Genomic DNA, 19,947 nt, shown 5'->3' with positions numbered 1-19,947 from the left:
GAAAATGGGGGTGCGTGGTGGGGAAGGAGCTAGGGAAATATGCCCACGCGCGTCACTGATCAGTCGTCACGGCTCTCCTGCCCCTCCCCCTACACGTATGTGCAGAGACAAGCCGTGGGGCGGCCTTGAAGGTGCCGGGTTAGTGTGAGCGCGGCCGAAGGGCGGGTTGTGGCACGTCCGCCCCGTGGGATGCGCTGGGGGAAGCCGCTGTGCTGGAGCAGCCCGAGCGCCTTCCGACTGCGGGAGCTGCGTCCACACTAGGACTGTGCGGGGGTGGGGAAGGTCACTCGCCAAGTGACTTAGAGCTGGTCCTAGGAAGGCAGCCCGTGTCCCAGCGCGCACACGTGTTGCATCGCTTTGCTCTAGGACAGGTGGTGATACGGTCTCGCATGATATTCTTATTGATAAACTAGGCAAATATAACTTAGATAGGGCCACGATAAGGTGGGTGCATAATTGGCTGGATAACCGTAGTCAGAGAGTTGTTGTTAAGGGTGCTAAATCCTGCTGGAAAGGGAGAACAAGTGGAGTTCCTCAGGGGTCTGTTTTGGGACCCGTACTGTTCAATATCTTCATCAATGATGTAGATATTGGGATAGAGAGTACGCTTATTAAGTTTGCAGATGATACCAAACTGGGTGGGGTTGCAACTTCTTTGGAGGATAGGGACATAATTCAAAATGACCTTAGCAAGTTAGAGAAATGGTCAGAGGTAAACAGGATGAAGTTTAATAAAGAGAAATGCAAAGTGCTCCACTTAGGAAGGAACAATCAGTTCCATACATACAAGATGGGAAGCGACTGTCTAGGAAGGAGCATGGCGGAAAGGGATCTAGGGGTCATAGTGGACCACAAGTTGAATATGAGTCAACAGTGTGATGCTGCTGCAAAAAAAGCAAATATGATTCTAGGTTGTATCAACAGGTGTGTTGTAAGCAAAACTCGTGAAGTCATTCTGCCGCTCTACTCTGCACTAGTTAGGCCTCAGCTGGAGTACTGTGTCCAGTTCTGGGCGCCACATTTCAAGAAAGATGTGGAGAAATTGGAAAGGGTACAGAGAAGAGCGACAAGAATGATTAAAGGTCTAGAGAACATGACCTATGAAGCCAGGCTTCATGAACTGGGCTTGTTTAGTTTGGAAAAAAGAAGATTAAGGGGGGACATGATAGTGGTTTTCAAATATCTAAAAGGGTGTCACAAGGAGGAAGGAGAAAATTTGTTCCTCTTGGTTTCTGAGGACGGGACAAGGAGTAATGGGCTTAAAGTGCAGCAGGGGAGGTTTAGATTGGACATTAGGAAAAAATTCCTAACTGTCAGGGTGGTCAAATATTGGAATAAATTGCCAAGGGAGGTGGTGGAATCTCCCTCTCTGGAGATATCTAAGAACAGGTTAGATAGACATCTGTCAGGGATGGTGTAGACGGAGCTTGGTCCTGCCCTGAGGGCGGGGGGCTGGACTCGATGACCTTTCGAGGTCCCTTCCAGTCCTATGATTATATGATTCTATGATCAGACCAGGGCTGAATCATTGGTTAAGGGCTTGTGCTGGCAATCCACCGACCAACAGGATTCAAGGCAAATGAGGATGTGGTGCTGAAGACTTCCTAAGAGGATATGGGCTGAGGGTAAAGGAGAGGGGGACAAGCATAGGTAACTGAGAATAATATTAATAGAAATGTAGCCAGGTTAGTCTGGTGTTGGTGAAACAAAAAACAGGACTATGTAGCATTTTAAAGACTAACAAGATGGTTTACTAGGTGATGAGCTTTTGTGGGCCAGACCCACTTCCTCAGATCAAATAGTGGAAGAAAATTGGCAGGACTATATATACCAAAGGATACAATCAAAAAAATGAACACATATAAAAAGGACAAATCAAATTTCAGAACAGAAAGGGGATGAGGGGGGAGTTAAATGACTGTGAGCTAATGATATTAGAGGTGATAATTGGGGAAGCTATCTTTGTAATGGGTATGATAATTAGCGTCCTTGTTAAGACCTAGGTGTAAAGCGTCAAATTTAAGCATGAATGACAGTTCAGAGGATTCTCTTTCAAGTCTAATGTTAAAATGTTTTTGAAGCAGGATGGAGGTAGTTAAGTCCTTGAGACAATGCCCTTTCTGGTTGAAATGGCAATAAACTGTTTATTCTTTGTGATCCTGTCTAATATCTATTTTGTGGCCATTGATTCTTTGGCGAAGTGTCTGAGACGTTTGTCCAATGTACATAGCAGACAGACATTATTAGCACATGAGAGAATAAATTTGTATTTCTGGATGAGCAGGAATGTGTGTTTTTGATCTTATAACTCAATAAGTTAGGTACAATAATGGTATCAGCAGAATGAATATGTGGACAAAGCTGGCAACAGGGTTTGTTGCAAGGTAAGGTTCCAGGGCTGGTATTAGTGTGGTAGGTCCTGTGGTTGTTGGTAAGAATCATCTTGAGGTTAGGTGTGTCTATAGGGCTATGTCTAGACTGCAGGCTTCTTCGAAAGAGGCTCTTTCGAAAGCATCTTTCGAAAGACCCTCTTTCGAAAGATCGCGTCTAGACTGCAGGCGGATCTTTCGAAAGAGCAATCCACTTTTTCGAAAGAGCACCCAGCGAGTCTGGATGCTCTCTTTTGAAGAAGCCCTATTTACATTGAAGAACGCCTTCTTTCGAAAGAGGAACTTTCGAAAGAAGGCGTTCTTCCTCGTGAAACGAGGTTACCGCCATCGAAAGAAAAGCCGCGTCTGGACGCAGGGGAAGTTTTTTCGGGAAAAGGCTACTTTTCCCGAAAAAACCCCTGAGTCTGGACACGGCCTAGGAGACTATGGGGTCTGTCTCCCAGAGCCTCTTGGAGTTTAGTATCCTGTTCTGGTATAGGTTGTAGTTTATTGATAATGTGTTGGACGGGTTTAAGTTGGGGGCTGTAGGTGATGACAAGTGGTGTTCTATTGTTGGTTTTCTTGGGTCTGTCTTGAAGTAGATGGTTTCTGGGTATTCGTCTGGCTCTTTCAATTTGTTTTTTTCTTTCTCTGGGTGAGTAGTTGAGGTTTATAAATGGTTGGTAGAGATCCTGAAGTTTCTGGTCTCTTTCAGTGGGATTAGAGCAGATGCGGTTGTATTGAAAGGCTTGGCTGTAGATGATGGATCGTATGGTGTGTTCTGGATGGGAGCTGGAGACATGTAGGTAACTATATGTGTCGGTGGGTTTCTGTAGAGAGTGGTGTCTATTTTACCATTGGTGATTTGTACTGGGGTGTCCAGGAAATAGATTTGTCATGTAGAATGGTCCAGGCTGAGATTGATGGGAGCACAATGGCAGCCCCACCATCACCAAGGCACCCTCCTGACCATGGAAGCCATGTTGGTCACCTACCGTTAAGACTAGCATTACCAGGTCAGCTTTAGAGAAGATGGCCCGCTGGCCCCCAGTGACTTATCCAGCATCTTGGCCCCTGCTGCTTCCCCAATCCTCCCTGGCCCCTACTGCTTCTCCCAGCCCCTATCAACTCTCTCCCTAGGCATTCCACCCACCCCTGTTGCCTCCCTGGATTCCCCACCTCTCCCTCAGGCCCCACTTCCTCTCCTCCCCATTACCCCAACAGACTCCCAAGTTCTTGGCAGGCTAGTCTAGACACATACTCAAGCAGGTAACTGCACCTGCTTTGACATAAAAAGAACGTGATTTGGCTTCTCTAGGTCCCATCTGGCAGTGCTGTGCTGCCAGCCCAGTCTCACCACTCTGCTCTGTGTGACTCCGTGGGAGTGCTCACTGCTGGTGGCTTTTCCAGGCAAATCCTTTCAGCTGCACTCAGCCCAACTCCCACCAGGAAATCAAGGGACAAATGTGACTGTACATGCCCACATGTGTCACCTAAGGGGACAAGAGTTAGCACTGAAGATTTTCCAACAGGAAGAATTAGAGGAGAGGGAATGAAGGCTTTGGGGGCTATACAATTGTTGTGTAGACATTTGGGCTGAAGTCCAAGCCCTGGGACCCTCAGAGACAGGAGGTCCCAGAGCCCAAACTCCGGCCCAAGCATCTAAACAGAAATAGTCAGTCCCGCATTCTGATCCTTGCATGGCTCAACTAGTTGACCCTAGCCAGCTGCAGCCATGTAGACATACCCTAACAGGTCAGGTTTGTATGAAGCAGTGATAGCCTTGAGCCTACATAAAAAGAGTATTGTAGTGTGTTGTGAGATATGATATTGTAGGGTGTAATTGTAATACAAATGTAAGGGGAATCAGTGTTCTCCACAGAACAGGTTGAAAGATGTAATTTCCTGGATGTTAGTAGACTTTGGAAATGACTTTATGCTAGCCTTCCTTCTGTCTACTTAAAATTCTAGACTACCTTGCCTATGGCAATTTATATTCTATACTAATACCAATAATTGTGTCCAAGAGCTCCGCACAGGTTGCTACCTGATGTGCTGAGATACCACTGAGCCTGCCAGCAGTGGCAATCTGGACATCTTTTCCACCTATCTTGCTGAACCAGGATATTAATCCTCCTCCAGGATACAGACAGGCAGGGCCACACCCAACTCAGTGTCTGTCATTCTGCAGATCAGCTCTAGGAAGACTCATCTTAAGGAACTTGCCTCAGCATTCAGTACAGACCCAAAGATATATTATGAAATCCACCTCCTCCCTCAATGCGGAGGAAAATATGTACAGTCCCCCTCCCCCCCACCATTATGAATTCCACAATCTGGGTTATATTAAAAATAAGAAATAAGTTTAACTATGAAAGGTGAATTTTAAGTGGTTAGAGAGGTAGCAAACAGAACAAAGCAGATTATTAAGCAAAGCACTCAAACTAAGCTTAATTTACTTTTTAAAAATTGCTCACTGTAGAAATTGTTGCAGGCAGATTAACAAAAAATTCTTGAAAAGCAGCTTCACTGGCCTGCAGCTTGAAACTTCTGGTGTTATTACTAGGGATGTTAAAAAGTGGGTAATTAGGTACTTGTGTAACCGCTGAAAATCTCAGCAGTTACACAGTTCCATGTTTCAGGTTCTGTGGCATACAGCTTATACTGCAGAGCCCACAGTGCAGCCGGCTGCTGGGCACATACTAGCTCCTGTCACCACCTGCCAGCCCCATTCCCGGACAGCTGGCTGCCGCCCCATACTGCTTCCTCTGATACAGAGGCAGCAGCATGGGGCAGCAACCAGCTTCCCAGGAGCTGGTGCATACCAAGAGCCAGCTTTTCAAGCCAGCTATAGGCACACACCGACCCCTGCCTGCAGCCCTGCTGCCAGGGCATGGGATGGCAGCCAGTTCCTGGGCCCACTTCCAGGGAACCAGCTGCTGCCCTGTGCTATGGGCTATGATACAGAGACAGCAGCATGGGGTGAAAGCTGGCTCCCTGATAGTGGGTTAGGAGCCTGCGTGTAACTGTTAGTGGTAACCAATAAGCCAAGATTTATAAATTAATCCTTTAAACTGTTACACTGTTATATCCCTAATTATTATTCACAACAGAGATGGGGGACCCTTTTTGGGTTGGGGCCATTGACCCACAGAAAAATCAGTCAGCGGTCACACACAAAAAGAAAAAACACCCTCACTGACGTGGCCCCTAACTGAGGAGAAAGGTACTCCCCACAGACCCCTCACATACCAGAGCCTTGGGGGAGCCAGGCTTTTGTGTGCTCCAGCCCTCAGAGGCTGAGGTACCAGCAGGGGCTTCCCAATACTGGGAGAAGACCTGAGCCCCAGGGGCTGGATCCAGGCAAGGCGGGGGCTGCATCTCATGCCCGGGCCGTAGGTTCCCCACCCCTGACTCACAAGATAGACATCTTTCCAGCTTGAGCCCAACTCTTTTCCCTCTCCCAGTCAGTTCTTGATACCAGCTGCTTTTCAGTGCCATGTTCAAAGGATCCCACCTGTGTGTTGAGCCCCGCGTAAACCCAAACTGCACCGTGGGCCACAAACAAGTGGGCTGTGTGTTGAGTAGCACTGCTTTAGACTAAGTCACACAATCAAAAAAAGACAAACCTTCCAAGTTGGCAAGAGTCCAACAAATGTATCTGCCTTCAGGGTTTTCATCTCCATCTGTGGGTCTTTTAATTCCCAACCCTTGCTCAGGCTTCTAATTGAGCTTTATGCCTTTTTCAGGATTGAGGCCACTTCAGCAGTAGCCAGACAGGGAACCCTGGCTCACGCACTACTTCTGGGTTCCAGCCAAGGCTCCTATAAACAGCAGCCGCATACTGCAGCATTCAGTTCTCTGCTGCTGTTCCCTGAGCCCCTCTGGCTAAATCAGAGCACCTTTCCTCAACCTTTCTGATCCTAACCAGCAATTGTCAAGTTTAGCCTCTGCAACTCCGTTCATCTGAGCCTGCTGGGCTCTGACTGGCTACTTCTAGACAGGCATGGAAGACCCGTCTTCACTGCTACTTTCCTGGGGTGGGTGTGGATGACCTATTAGTTTTCCAGCAGGGCATGATACATCCTGTCAGAGTTGTATTAGCAGGAGTGTTGTAAGCAAGAAATGAGAAGTAATTCTTCCACTCTGCTCAGCATTGGTAAGTCCTCAGCTGGAGCACAGTGTCCGATTCTGGGCACCATAGTTCAGGAAAGATGTGGGCAAATTAGAGTAAATCCAGAGGAGAGCAACAACAATTAAAGGTCTAGAAAACACAATCTTCAAAGAAAGACTGAAAACACTAAGTTTATTTAGTCTAGGGAAGAGAAGACGAAATGGAGACAAGATAATAGTCTTCAAATATGTAAAAAGTTGTTAAGAGGAAAGTGATAAATTGTTCTCCTTACTCACTAAGTGCAGGACAAGATGTATGGTCTTAAATTGCAGCAGGAGAAATTTAGGTTAGACATTACTTAAAACTCCCTAACTGTCATGGTAACTAAATATTTAAATAAATTGCCTAGAGAAGTACAATCTTCATCATTGAAGGTTATTAAAAACAAGATAGAGAAAGGCCTGTCAGGGATGGTCTGACTCTAGGTAATGGTCTCACCTGAATTCAGGGACTGAGGTAGATGATCTATTGAGGTCTCTTCCAATACTATATATCTATGATTACGTGAAAAACTACAAGATTGATTTCAATAACTTACAACATTCCACTGACTACTTTAGGTTTTGGTGGTCAAAGCAGTACCAAGTACTGGAGATGGTACATACAATTTGCATTTTAGGAACCATTGGTACCTATGTTGTAAAGTAAACCTGGAGTGAATTTCTCCTTAGCTCCTTCCACTTTCCTTGAAAGAATAATAAAAAAAGATTGTTATTGGTTTTTTTTTTCTTTGAAATGAGAAGGAAAAGTAATAAGGTCAGTGATAAAACAATAGCCACTGGGAGCTGCGACAACATAATAAAAGTCCTGGAGACAAATATCAAATGCAATAAAGAAAATACAGGACCAGAATGTAAGCTTTAAAAGTATTATTTATTTTTTGAAACAGTATGGGAGCTGCAGAGGCCATCTGCTTTCCGCTGTGCTTTCAGTCAAACAGCTTTTTAGTATTTGTTTGACTAAATGTGAAAGCAGCAATTTGAAAAATAATAGAGTACTTAATGGACAATAGCATAATACAGTACTGCTAAACATGAGGGAAATACTTTAAGGCTGTGTCTACACTGCACCCCTTTTCCGGAAAAGGGATGCAGATTAGACAAGTCAGAATTTCAAATGCAGCGGGGGATTTAAATATCCCCCGCGTCATTTGTATAAACATGGCTGCCGCTTTTTTCCGGCTCAGGGCTTTGCCGGAGAAAAGCACCAGTCTAGACAGGATCTTTCGGAAAATAAAGCCTTTTCTGAAAGATACCTTATTCCTGATTTTAAGAGGAAGCCCCGAGCTGGAAAAAAGCGGCAGCCATGTCTATACAAATGAAGCGGGGGATTTAAAAATCCCCCGCTGCATTTGCAATTCCGACTTGTCTAATCTGCATCCCTTTTCCGGAAAAGGGGTCCAGTGTAGAGACAGCCTAATAGTATAGAAACAAATTACTTTCACTGATCAGCTCTATTCTCTCATTTTCAATATCTGATTTCAATTAGCATCTATCTTATTCTACCCTCTTTAAATTCAAGGTGTTTGTTTAATTTTTCATGTTAATGGATAATTTTCTATGGCATTTAAAACTATCCAGCATAAAATTCCAGAAGTAAAACTAAGGTGACATAATAGCACTAAAAAAAATCACTTGATCCAGAATGTAATAGATGGAAAAGAGGAGCTTTTTAAAAAATAAATTTTGGCTAGTAAAACAAACACTGTAACTCTTTGTACAAATTCACTAGAGATTCATCAACAGCTCCTTGCATTGTCTGGCAAGTTCTGGAATTATTCCGGGAGCTGCATCATAATAGAAAATGGACTAAAGACAAAATTCAACACTTGGATATGTGCAGAGCAGAATAGACTCTTTTACTGCTCCCACTAAACATGCAGATTTACTGAAATCATAGGGAGTGTGAAAGGAGAGCAGAATATCAGAGTTGAGGTCTGCTGCATAACTCAGAAGCATGTTGCCCATAAAATTCAATTCTGATCTTAGATACATTCACCAGCTAGATTCATCCGTAGGGCAAATACATTCATCCTTTATAATCAGGTACTACATCTCCTGATTTTTCAAGGCACATATACTATCAAGTGTCTGAGATCACAGCTGAGACTGAAGAGGAGCATGAAGGGAAACCGAAAGAAAACAGTATGCATCTGATGAAGAGGGTCTTTGCCCATGAAAGCTTATGCTCCAATACATCTGTTAGTCTATAAGGTGCTACAGGACTCCTTGTCACTTTTTTAGAAAGAAAACACATATTCCAGAAAGTAGTTTCATGCTTTCCTACTTAAATTTATTGCCTTAATATATACATAGAAAAATTATTCACTGTGCATATCATTTGAGAAACACAATTTTCCACCGCATCTGAAATACACTCATATAACATTACTGCAATTAATCCATTGTATAATAATATTTTGCCATATAATCAAAACCATGTTTAAATTTGGTTGACAACTAGCCACTATGGAGCTCAACACTGCCCTTACATCAGCAGGAGATACACGGTTGTATGTCAGGGCAGAAAGAGTGTGATCACTTCAGTTTCTATAAGAAAAAATCAGAGTTCTTTGTTGTTCAAAGTGAGACAGTGGATCTCTTTAAAATATTTTCTACATGTATAAGTACTAGTATTTTATATTGAGATAATGCTTTCATCCCAAGTGCCTCAGTAATGAAACATATCTATGGTGGACAGCTCACAGCATAGTACAGTGAGAAAAGACTTCTCCCAAAAGATGCAATTACATTATGACAAATACAGCATTGTGAATTTTTAGTGTCCAGGCTGAGCAGACAAGATTTCAGTTTGTGAGGGCTATCTAAAACACCCACATAGAGTAAAGACCATGTACTAGGGATGTAAGAATAGTCTACTATCTGATAAGCCTAAGATTATGGGTAGTTGAGTCACTACTCAACTAGCCACTTCTCCCTGCCTTGCTGCCTCTAATGGGGGAAGCAGGAGCCAGTGCTGGGGGGAGCCAGTTTAAAAGCCGGCTCCCCCCGGCACCATCTCCGTGGAGGGCCAGGGGAGGCAGAGGTGCAGCGGGGGACCAGGCGTGAATCAGGACTCATCTGACTCGCATCTCACGCCCAGTTCTAGACACTGTGCCTCTGCCTTTAAAATGTAGTAAGAGCTATGTTGCTCTAACTACATTTAAAAGGGAGAGCTGCAGCAGGGTTGGCTCCCAGGGCCGGAAGCTAACCCTGCTGATGATCTGCAGTTTCCCCACTTATCGACTAATCAAGTAGTTGATGGAAATTCCATCAACTACTCAATTAGCAGATTAAACACAATTTAACATACTTGCCATGTACTCCATTTATCTCAGAAAGATGAAAGACTAAATCTTAAACACTTCATCTATATTCTTCCCCACGTTATTGTAAGTTGCAGGCAAGTGTTATAATTAGTTGATAGTTTGAGCACTGGATAGTTTTATAGGAACTTTGGAAGCCCCAGGGGCCACAATGATATTCACAGCACATGCTGAGGGCTGCAACTTAAATGTGGTTACATATACACACAAATATATATGCAAATATAAGCAAATAGCTTATTTCACATTGACGGGCATGAATACAAAGCACTTCCCACAATGCCCTGGCACTCCCGGCATCTCCTCCTTGGGGGCTGGAAATGCCGACACCCTCTACCCATCTGTTCCAGCCAACCTGTCCGCTTGCATCTTTCAATGCTTACCCCACCTGGGAGACACCTCTCCATTGTGGAGCATGTTCCCAGTGGAGGCCATGTTCAAAGCATCCCACTCGCAGGCCATGTATTGAGCCCTCCCTCCCGTAAATCCAAACCACACCGTGGGCCACAAACATATGGGCTGCGGGCTGTGTGCAGCCCACGGGCCATGTGTTGAGTAGCCCTGGTCTAAAATGACAGCATGATGGACAGAGACGATCTAATCAAACCATGAGATACAGGGTGATGGGTGATAGGTAAGAAGCATCAGAGGTGGCAACCTGACACATCAACAGTGATGTGTAAGTTGTTTGTGTTTGTATATAAGTGGTGTCTTGTCTTAAAACTATTATAAGTAAAACACCTTTCTGAGACCCCCCTCCACCATTTTTTATTATACAAACATGTTTTCCTATGTTAATTTTTTAAAATCTCTGCAGTGTGAAAGACATACACAGATAATTGGAGAAATTGTCTGATTTTAGAAGGAAAATGGGGAGTCTGTTTCTGCACAAAGTACTGTATTGTCCAACACAACAAATAACCAAACTTGCGAGAAAATAAATAAATAAATAAATAAATAAATATATATATATATATATATATATTCTCTAACTTGTTACCGTATTAAAGGTATTATTGCTTTTAACAAGAGTAAAAAAAATTCAGAAGAATGGTTGCAAGGGAGCCAATATCCTTTAAACTGAAGTTTCCAAATAACTTATAACAAATAGTCTTGCAGCACCTTAGAGACTAACAAAAAATTGTAGATGGTATCATGAGCTTTCGTGGGCACAACCCACTTCCTCAGATGAATGGAGTTAAGGAGGCCAGGGGACAAATAAATAGCAGAGAAAGAGAGGGGTTGGGGAGGGAAAGAGAAGGAAAAAATACATTGTCAATTAGATCGTCCATGGTAGATGAGGCTGATAGAATGGGTTCTAAGTACTCTACGTACCTCGTGCTTGGCTTTTTGTGTCATTAGGATATGAAATGTAGCAAGCCATCCAGTTAAGGTCTTTGTTTAAACCTCTGTTGCAGGTGTCAAATTTGTAAATGAAATCAAGTTCTGCAGCTTCTCTCTACAGATGGTTTTTGCAAATATGCAAACGTTCAGTTCAGTTTTCCTGATTGCTAAAGGCCTGATATTCACCACTCCCCTGGCAAACAAGCAGGAAATTCCTTATAACTTCCCTAACCTTTCTTAATGAGAGTTATCTCCCAATATTAAACAGAAATCTCCTTTGTTTCCGTGTGTCAATACAAAACAAGGCAAAGCTTACATAAGAACCTTGAGTATAAAACATTTGTTCTTGTAAATTTGGGTTAATTTTGTCCAATTGAAGGCATGATGTACTGACCACAGCCAATTATATGGACAGGCAATGCACAAACTTCTCTAAAGAAGCTCTGCAAATGTAAAAACAGGGCTGCTAATGCTATGATTCTCTGAAACAGTACAAATCAGATATGCTAAACTGGGCAAAACTATCTAGTTTTCCCGATATGGACAAAAGCTAAGGCGAGTCCACAGACCTCATGACACTAGTTGGGTCCCAATCAGGATTTGAAACCAGGTTTTGAAAAGGCAAAAGGCTAGCTAAACTAATGAATTAGACCATTTAAACTGGAGAGTGAGGGGAAAGCTCACGACTTGCCAGGCATAGAAATTAGTGAGGAGGCATGTACCTCATCAAATGTATAGTGTGTGCTCAGGTCTTGCTGAGCTCCTGGAAGCATGGGCTGTGTGCTGAGACTCTGCTGGGGTTAAAACAGCCTGCGACACGTGCTTGTTCCCTGCCTGGGTGTGACAGGGAAAAATCATCAATGTTCCATCAAGAACATTGGAAAGATGATCCCAAGGCTACTGCCTGCATGGCTCGTATCCAGGTCACGCTCTCCCGGCGGGCAGAAAACTCCCATTTCAGCTCTTTCTCCCCAAAGACAAGTGATTTCTCGGGCATTTCTCTCCAGCCAGAATTGTTGCGGGTTTCTCCCCCCACCCCCCTTTTTTTTTGGGGGGGGGGAGAGGTTGTGCCGATGTGCGATTAATTCTTTTCCTCAAACTTCGAAAAAAACATTGAGGTGACTGGAAAACAGCGTAGCTCTGACCGCCCGGCTGCCTGGTGGCGCAGCCCAGCTGCCCTCACTGGCGACCAGAGGCGGGTGAAGGACCAAGTCGTGACGAGGATCGCTCACTGGAAGCTCCGCCCTCTGCCGGGCGCACGCCTCTGTGGGCTTCCGGGTCAGCCCCCGTTCACTTCCGGGGCGCCGCCGTCGCCATGAAGATCACGCGGCAGAAACACGCCAAAAAACACATGGGCTTCTACAAGTACAACTTCGGCTTCCGGGAGCCCTTCCAGGTGCTGCTGGACGGGACGTTCTGCCAGGCCGCCCTGCGCAACAAGATCCAGATCCGCGAGCAGCTGCCCGGCTACCTGGCCGGAGCCACGCAGCTCTGCACCACCCGGTCAGTGGCCGTGGGGGGCGGGCGCCGCTGTCACGTGGCCGGAGGGAGCCCCGGGCGCGCGCTTGGCCGAGGGGCCGTTACCGCGCCTCGGGGAGATGGCGGTTTCTGTAGCTGAGAGCAGGGTGAGCCTGGAGGCCTGTGTGCAGGGCCGGTCCCCCTCCGCGCGCCTGGCGAGCCCGGCGGTGCCCGACCTCTTCCCCCACCCCCTCCGGCGGCCTGGCAGCTGTCTAGCATTTCTGGTGGTGCCCAGAGATGGTCCAAGTCTTCCCCGCCTCCCCCGCCCCACATCCACACACGCAATCTGCCTACGCTCCGGGAGGAGGGGGCTGGGTGCGGGCTCTAGGCTGGGTTAGGGGTGTGGGTGCAGGAGAGAGAACAGGCTGTGGGAGGGAGCTCGGGCGCACACGGGAGGGCGGAGGATGCAGTAGGGAGTGTAGCACTTAAGTGAGGTGGCTCCTCTAAATGACCTGCACCCTCCTCCGGCAGGGACTCCTAAGCATGTGGGTCCTCTGCATGCTGCTGCCTGCAGGCATCGCCTCCGCAGCCCCCAGTGGTAGCAGAGTCCTTGGGGATAGGGGCAGCATGCAGAGATACACAGCCGTAGGCTGCAGGGACGCGCCAGCAGTCACCTCTGGATGCTGAAGTGCAGTGGGAGGGCAGGAAGTTGCTTTGGTGGAGCCAGGCCTCTGTGCTCTCCTATTGATGGAGCATGGGCACCACGGGCCTATACAATACGCTGTTCCCAACCCCAGCCCTCCACTACAGGCAGGCCTTGGCCCAGCGCCACAACCCCTATCAGTGAGTCTGAGGTGCTGCCTTAGGTTGAGGTGCCACTGGAGACGGTTTTTGGAGCAAATTGATAAATAGTAATAAGTTCCTTGGGCCGTATGGAAGGAACAAGCTATGCAACTGTAGAGTAGTTAGGGAGTGTAACCCATTGCTTAAACCAGGCTCTGCACCAGATGGCTGGAGGATTGTTAATGTAGCATCAAGATTTTAAAATAGTCTTCAAAGGCTACTCTGGGGTGTCTGTCTGATTTCCAAACCTGGCAAATAGGCTGAAATTAGAACAAAGATCAGAATTATCCGACACATCTATCAGAATTATTTGAGTGCTCTCCTGCCCAGTTGTTGGGGAAATCTTTTGCAAGCTGGTGGAACTGTAGACACAAACAGCCTTGTGCATTGTCCATCCTAACTTCCTTTTTTTCCACATGTCCATCCTAACCTCTTTTCTTTCCCCTTTATTGAAAATAAATTAATAGTGACAAAGTCATGTAGCACAGAGCAGACCAGCCTAGATTTTAGCACTGTGCTGAATAGAAGTAGTTTTGCATGGTCCATCTCTTCACCTACAGTTAAGTTTCTGTCATCCCTGCAAAAACACTTCATGTTGAAAGTAGTGATTTACATTCATCTGATCGATCCTTTCACATAGTTCCCCATGTCCATAGAGTTGAAATCTGCCACCTCTTCATCATCATTATCTGCTTTCTTTAGCTACCTTTGAACATTTTCCCATGGCACATGGTTCAAAATTATCTTTAAAAAACATTATTTTCAGTATGTCGTATATTAAGAAACTAAATGTTTTGTTCAATCATGCTACTTTACTTCAGGGTTACTTCATTAGATTAAATAGATGCACTCTTAGATTTTTCAGAAGAGAATGCAGTGAACTTTTTGGGTTTTAGATAAAGAACAAAACTGAGTTCCGTTTTCATAATAGTATAACTGAGTTGATCAGAGCATTGCCCTACCAATGGTGTAGATATGGTTGAAATAGCATTATCCACTTATACCCATCTTAACACACCTGTCCTGCAGAAACCCCAGATGGTGTTGCAGCGCTGTAGATCCTTCCCGAGTCCTGTCAAGCTATCTGTACTCTATGGAGACTAGGGATTTAAGCGAATAGGTGACTACCCGATAATAGTAGTAGTGCCTCGACTAGTCACTTCCCCCCCACTTGCTGCCTCTATCAAAGAGAGGCTGCGGGTGAGAGGGAGGAGCAGGAGCTGGTTTAAAGCCAGTTCCCCCCAGCATTGTCACGGAGAGCAGTGCAGGGAAGGCAGAGGCATCGCGGGGGACTGGTTGCAAACTGGGAATCAGCTGATTCCTGCCTTGTGCCTAGTCCTAGATGCTATTTTAATATATTTTTAAAAGCAGACATGCAGTGAGGAGAGAGGGGGGGCCCAGGAGTGAGCTGGAAGTTGCTGATTCCCAACTCGCTCCCAGTCTCCCTCTCTGCACCTGTGCTTTTTCTGGTAGCTCTTAATACATTTAAAAAGCAGATCCACAGTGAGGTTAGCTCCTGGGTTGAGAGCTAACCCCACTGTGACTCTGCAGTTTTCCTCCCTATTTGATTTGCTGATTACCCACAATTTAACATCCCTAATGGAGACCTTGATTTTCATCTATCTACATGCCCCATATATATATATATATATATATATATATATATATATATATATATATATATATATAAATAAAGAACAGAGAATGTTTCCACTGAGCACCTGTCACTTCAAACATCTCAGGCTGTGTTGAGTAGAATGCACTCTTGAGAGAGAGCTACAAACATGGAAAATAGTAATCAAATTGATTGTACATCATACATCCCAGTGTCTTTTTCACTGCCATGCCATTCAGAGTTGGGCATCTCATACCATACACATTTAAGTATCAAGTAACACCATATATAGTAAATAAAGCTGTTGTACCAAATAAAAGCAAGCAGGATCTTATGAGGGGGATAAGGCAAAAAGCCACATTTATTGTAAAGATAATAATAAAAAAATAAAGAAAAGATAGAAGCAAACAACGTTGTTTAACTACTTAACCCTTATACATATAAACATTCATTCATCCATTCATTCAGTTTCTGTGTATTTGTTATAGTTACCAGCCTGGAAGTTGCTTGTGACAGAATACTGGCCAGGTATTCTGTACACAAGTGATGGTAGTGGGGAGCGAAGTCCTGATCAGATGCGCATCTGAAGCTCCTGGTAGGCTGGCAGCAGAACCTTGGACTCCGATTCCATAGTTTTTTAGTCCAGTTCTTATAGGAATTTTTTCCTATGCCAGTCTATGGAAATTGCTGCATCATGCTGATGTCTTCAGGGTGGCTGCCAGGTGCTCGTCAGTGATCTCATCGGGTGGACCTCCAGTACTTGGTTTTCTCCTCTTGACACCTTTTGGTTGCACTGGCACCTGATGCCTTCTTCAGCCCTTTGTTGCTGTATTCTCAGGCTGGCACCTCTCAGAACCATTCATTCATCATCCAAGCACACTCTTTCTTACATACATTCCCTAATTAATGTTTCCCATACAGTATTTCGTATAAAAACTTTACATATTTAAGAGTTGTAGTTACAAAAAAGTCAAGTTTCTGGGTGGCATTTCTTGAAACATTCTCTGTCTGAGTGCTGAGTTAGTTACAGTTGTTTTGAAGAGAACAGGCGTCAATTACGTAACAATGCCCTTAGTCAATTACAGGGCTTGGCTCCCATAGCAGAGTTAGTGGCTTGACAATGCATTGTTACAATGTATCTCTGCAATGTCAATTTCAAGCAGCCCCTTGCACAAGCTTGAGCATGCCCTGGGACACAGAGGGGGGGCTGTTTCTGGCTACATAGGATTATATTCTTAACAGTTCTAAGTTACATGACCTAATACATTATATTCTAAAGGGGCAATAATAATAATAAATCTAAACATTTAACAATCTTAACAAATAATAAGAAGAATTAATAATAAATCTAAACACTTTAAGTTGTGGGGAACAAATTATGGGGAGTCACTTCCATTTGAGAGAATCATTTTCAATACATTAATGTTATCCCTACAAAGCAATTGCATGTTTTGTTTTAGTTGCATTATTGTAGAGCTTCGTGAGCTAAGTGCTATCTAAATATATAGGAAGAGGCAGTCTTAAGAACTTTGAATTTTTTTGTAGTGACCATAATTATGTTGACATAAGTTTTTGAATGTGATAATAAAATTTTATAGCAATTAGTTATATACACATAAACAGACTTAACACTGCTATTCAATTATCCCTATTAGTTTAATATTTCAACTGTTACTGGTCAGTCTTGTTTAGAATTATTGAACATTTGCTGAAGTAAACTTATTTCATCTAGATTATTGGACAATATGTGACAAGCATAGAGCCTGATCAGATAACATTCAACTATAATTGAACAAGCTTAGGATCTCTAAATGTCAAGTATTTGCAATCATGTAAAATTGTTGTGCAAGTAGTTATTTTCCTCTAATAAATCATTCCTCTTTTTGCTTTTTAGATGTGTTCTAAAAGAATTGGAGTCATTGGGGAAGGAACTCTATGGAGCAAAACTAATTGCTCAAAGATTTCAAGTTCGTAACTGTTCCCACTTCAAAGATCCAGTGAGTGGTTCAGCATGTCTGTTGTCTATGATTGGTGAGGGTAATCCTCATCACTATTTCATTGCTACGCAGGTAATATATTTTAAAATAAAATTAAGCCTTATTTCCTAAATCTGTTCTCTGATTGCTAAGTAACAGGAATTCTGCCAACTGTGAATGTGAGATTTATGTGGATTGTTCTGCTCTACTCTACAATAATTAGACCTCAGTTGGAGTATTGTGTCCATTTCTGGGCACCACGTTTCAAGAAAAAGGTTCAGAGAAGAGCAACAAAAATGATTAAAGGTCTAGAAAACATGAGCTATGAGGCAAGGCTGAAGGAATTGGGCTTGTTTAGTTTGCAAAAGAGAAGACTGAGAGGCGACATGATAGCGGTTTTCAGATATATAAAAGGGTGCGGCGGGGGGCAAGGGCATTTGTTCTCCTTGGCCTCTGATGATAGGACAAGAAGCAATGGGCTTAAACTGCACCAAGGGAGGTTTAGGTTGAACATTAGGAAAAACTTCCTGTCAGGGTGGTTAAATACTGGAATAAATTGCCTAGGGAGGTTGTGGAATCTCTCCGTTCACTGGAGATATTTAATTTAAGAGCAGGTTAGACATCTATCAGGGATGATATAGACCAGGGCTGTCCAAACTTTTTTCAAAGAGGGCCAGATTTGATGAAGTGAACATGCGTGAGGGCCGACCATTTTGCCTGACATTCTTTGAACCATTAAAATTAAATGCAAATTAACTATTTTATGCAAAGTTTATTGCAAACAGCATACTTTTCATTTCGTCACATGGATGACAAATCTAAACAGGTGTTAAATCACTCTGCCTTTCATATCTGAAGGCCAGATGAAAAAAAAATCCAAGAAGCTGAAATATATGTCAGGAACATTGTAAAGTACATAACCTTTATTACCAATAATATGTAATCTGTCAACTTTTAAGTTCAAAAAATATGAACAGGAACATAACACCAAGTATACATGTTGTGTCCAAAGATATTTATAACTGATTTAGACCAACTGACATTAACTGAGATTTTACAATGTATTCATCTCAATACATATGGATTCGTTGGGGGCCATAAAAGATAGATATTGCCAAATTACCTGTGGGGCCGTATTAAACCGGAACACAGGCCGCAATTGGCCCGCGGGCCGGACTTTGGACATGCCTGATATAGACCATACTTGACCCTGCCATGAGTGCAGGGGACTGGACTTGATCTCATGAGGTCCCTTCCAGTTCTAGTATTCTGCGATTCTGTGTTGGAACTAATTTATAGGACTTGTATGCCCAAGACAAGTAACGTTACATGCAAATTACAAAATGGTGAATTTGTCATTTGCATGTATAGCTGCCAGTTTTGTGAGCACAAGTGACTGGTTAGCTGTTACTGTTGCCAGTACCCTAAATAGAGTGACAGCTTTAAGGAAACAGGCAGTGAATGCGATTTTGCGTGATGAATGGGAACAACAAGGTTGTATGCTCTCTGATAGCTTGTCTGTCTGTCATCTTTAGCATTGGTTTAACATACTGTAATTTTAATTAAAACACTAAACTGAAAATTCGGAATAATTTTTGTTACAATTTTCTTCTTAAAAAAATGATTTAAACTGTGCTATTGAAACATGCAGATAACACTAATTTTGAAGTCTGTTAAGACTTTATGTGCATTCACAAACTCTTATGGACTTCAGTCTGTTTTATATTCTGCACTATGGGAAAATAAAATGATCTGCTAGAATTTTATGTAGCATTTTATATTAGAACATTTTCTTCTGTTGCAGATTACTAAATATTTTTTTCCTGTCCACAAAGGTAGAAAGTTAAGTTTCATTGTCAGGGATACAGGTAATGGCAAGGGTCTGATACATTCTATAAAAATGGTCAGAGTATTAATCTATCTGTCTGATCTTTGTTTTGAAAGCAATTGCATTTAAATTAAAGGTTTGATCCATCCCAAAATATTGACTAATACATTTGATTTTGACAGGACCAGGATTTGGCAACAAAAGTGAAGAAAAAGCCTGGAGTTCCTCTTCTCTTTATTATTCAGAACACTATGGTGCTGGATAAACCTTCTCCAAAATCATTGGCATTTGTTCAAGCCATGCAAGCAAATCAGCTTGTTCCAGACCACCAGCAACAAAGTATTGAGCATCTGAAAAAAGAACAGGGACTTGTAAAGGAGGCTGGAAACAGAAGAAAACGTAAGAGGGCAGGTGGCCCTAATCCTCTCAGCTGCCTGAAGAAAAAGAACAAAGTGCAGGAGACCCAACAGCCTTCCACTGCTAAGAAGAAACGAAAAAGAAAACGAAACCGAACTAAATCAGAAATAAAGGCAGCATCAGTGCAACTGAGTGTGGAAGCATAAAGTTGCCCATATAAACTGTACTGGACTTGAATACAGCTTGAATTTTGTACAAAAAATATATATCTTACAATTCTAATAGGAAAATAAGTGCTTATTATTTTGAAATATATTCTTCATTATAATGTTCACCACCTTTGTATATTTATGTAATCCCAACACCACCACTTGCTCTATCGCCTGGCATGTTAGGTGAATGGTAGGTGCTGGTAAGTGAAAAATGTCAGTTAACTAAGAAGAAAAAAGTTTGGGGATGGAGCTGGTGGTTGGGGCACAGAAGGTATTCGGGGATGTTGGATCCAGGGGGTGCTCACCACTGTTCATTTCCCACAATCAGTAACCTGTCTCTACTGCTCCTGGTGGAGATGAAACTAGGTGGCTCTGCATGCTGCCCCTCCCTTATGCTCTGGCTCCATAGCTCCCTTTGGCCAGGAGCTGAAAGGGTGGTGCCTGCA

At 43.5% G+C, this 19,947-nt stretch overlaps 1 protein-coding gene across 2 annotated transcripts; it reads left to right on the top strand.

The window, feature by feature from the left end:
- The first annotated feature begins 21 nt into the window (after nucleotides 1–21).
- UTP23 (UTP23 small subunit processome component) lies at nucleotides 22–19,623 on the top strand. 2 transcript variants are annotated; one of them, XM_089776179.1, is made up of 3 exons: nucleotides 22–95; nucleotides 17,023–17,197; nucleotides 19,115–19,623. In XM_089776179.1, exons 1-3 carry the CDS (start codon nucleotides 40–42, stop codon nucleotides 19,493–19,495), a joined length of 612 nt encoding a protein of 203 aa, XP_089632305.1. In that variant the 5' UTR covers nucleotides 22–39; the 3' UTR covers nucleotides 19,496–19,623. The 2 variants fall into 2 exon arrangements, with proteins under 2 accessions (XP_089632305.1, XP_006130849.2); XM_006130787.3 differs by lacking the exon at nucleotides 22–95 and adding an exon at nucleotides 10,866–12,715.
- Nucleotides 19,624–19,947: the final 324 nt, after the last annotated feature.

This window comes from Pelodiscus sinensis, chromosome 2 (genome assembly GCF_052426305.1).
Source record: "Pelodiscus sinensis isolate ZL-2025 chromosome 2, ASM5242630v1, whole genome shotgun sequence".
Lineage (NCBI taxonomy): Eukaryota > Metazoa > Chordata > Testudines > Trionychidae > Pelodiscus > Pelodiscus sinensis.
This window is presented reverse-complemented; position numbering and strand designations above follow the sequence as displayed.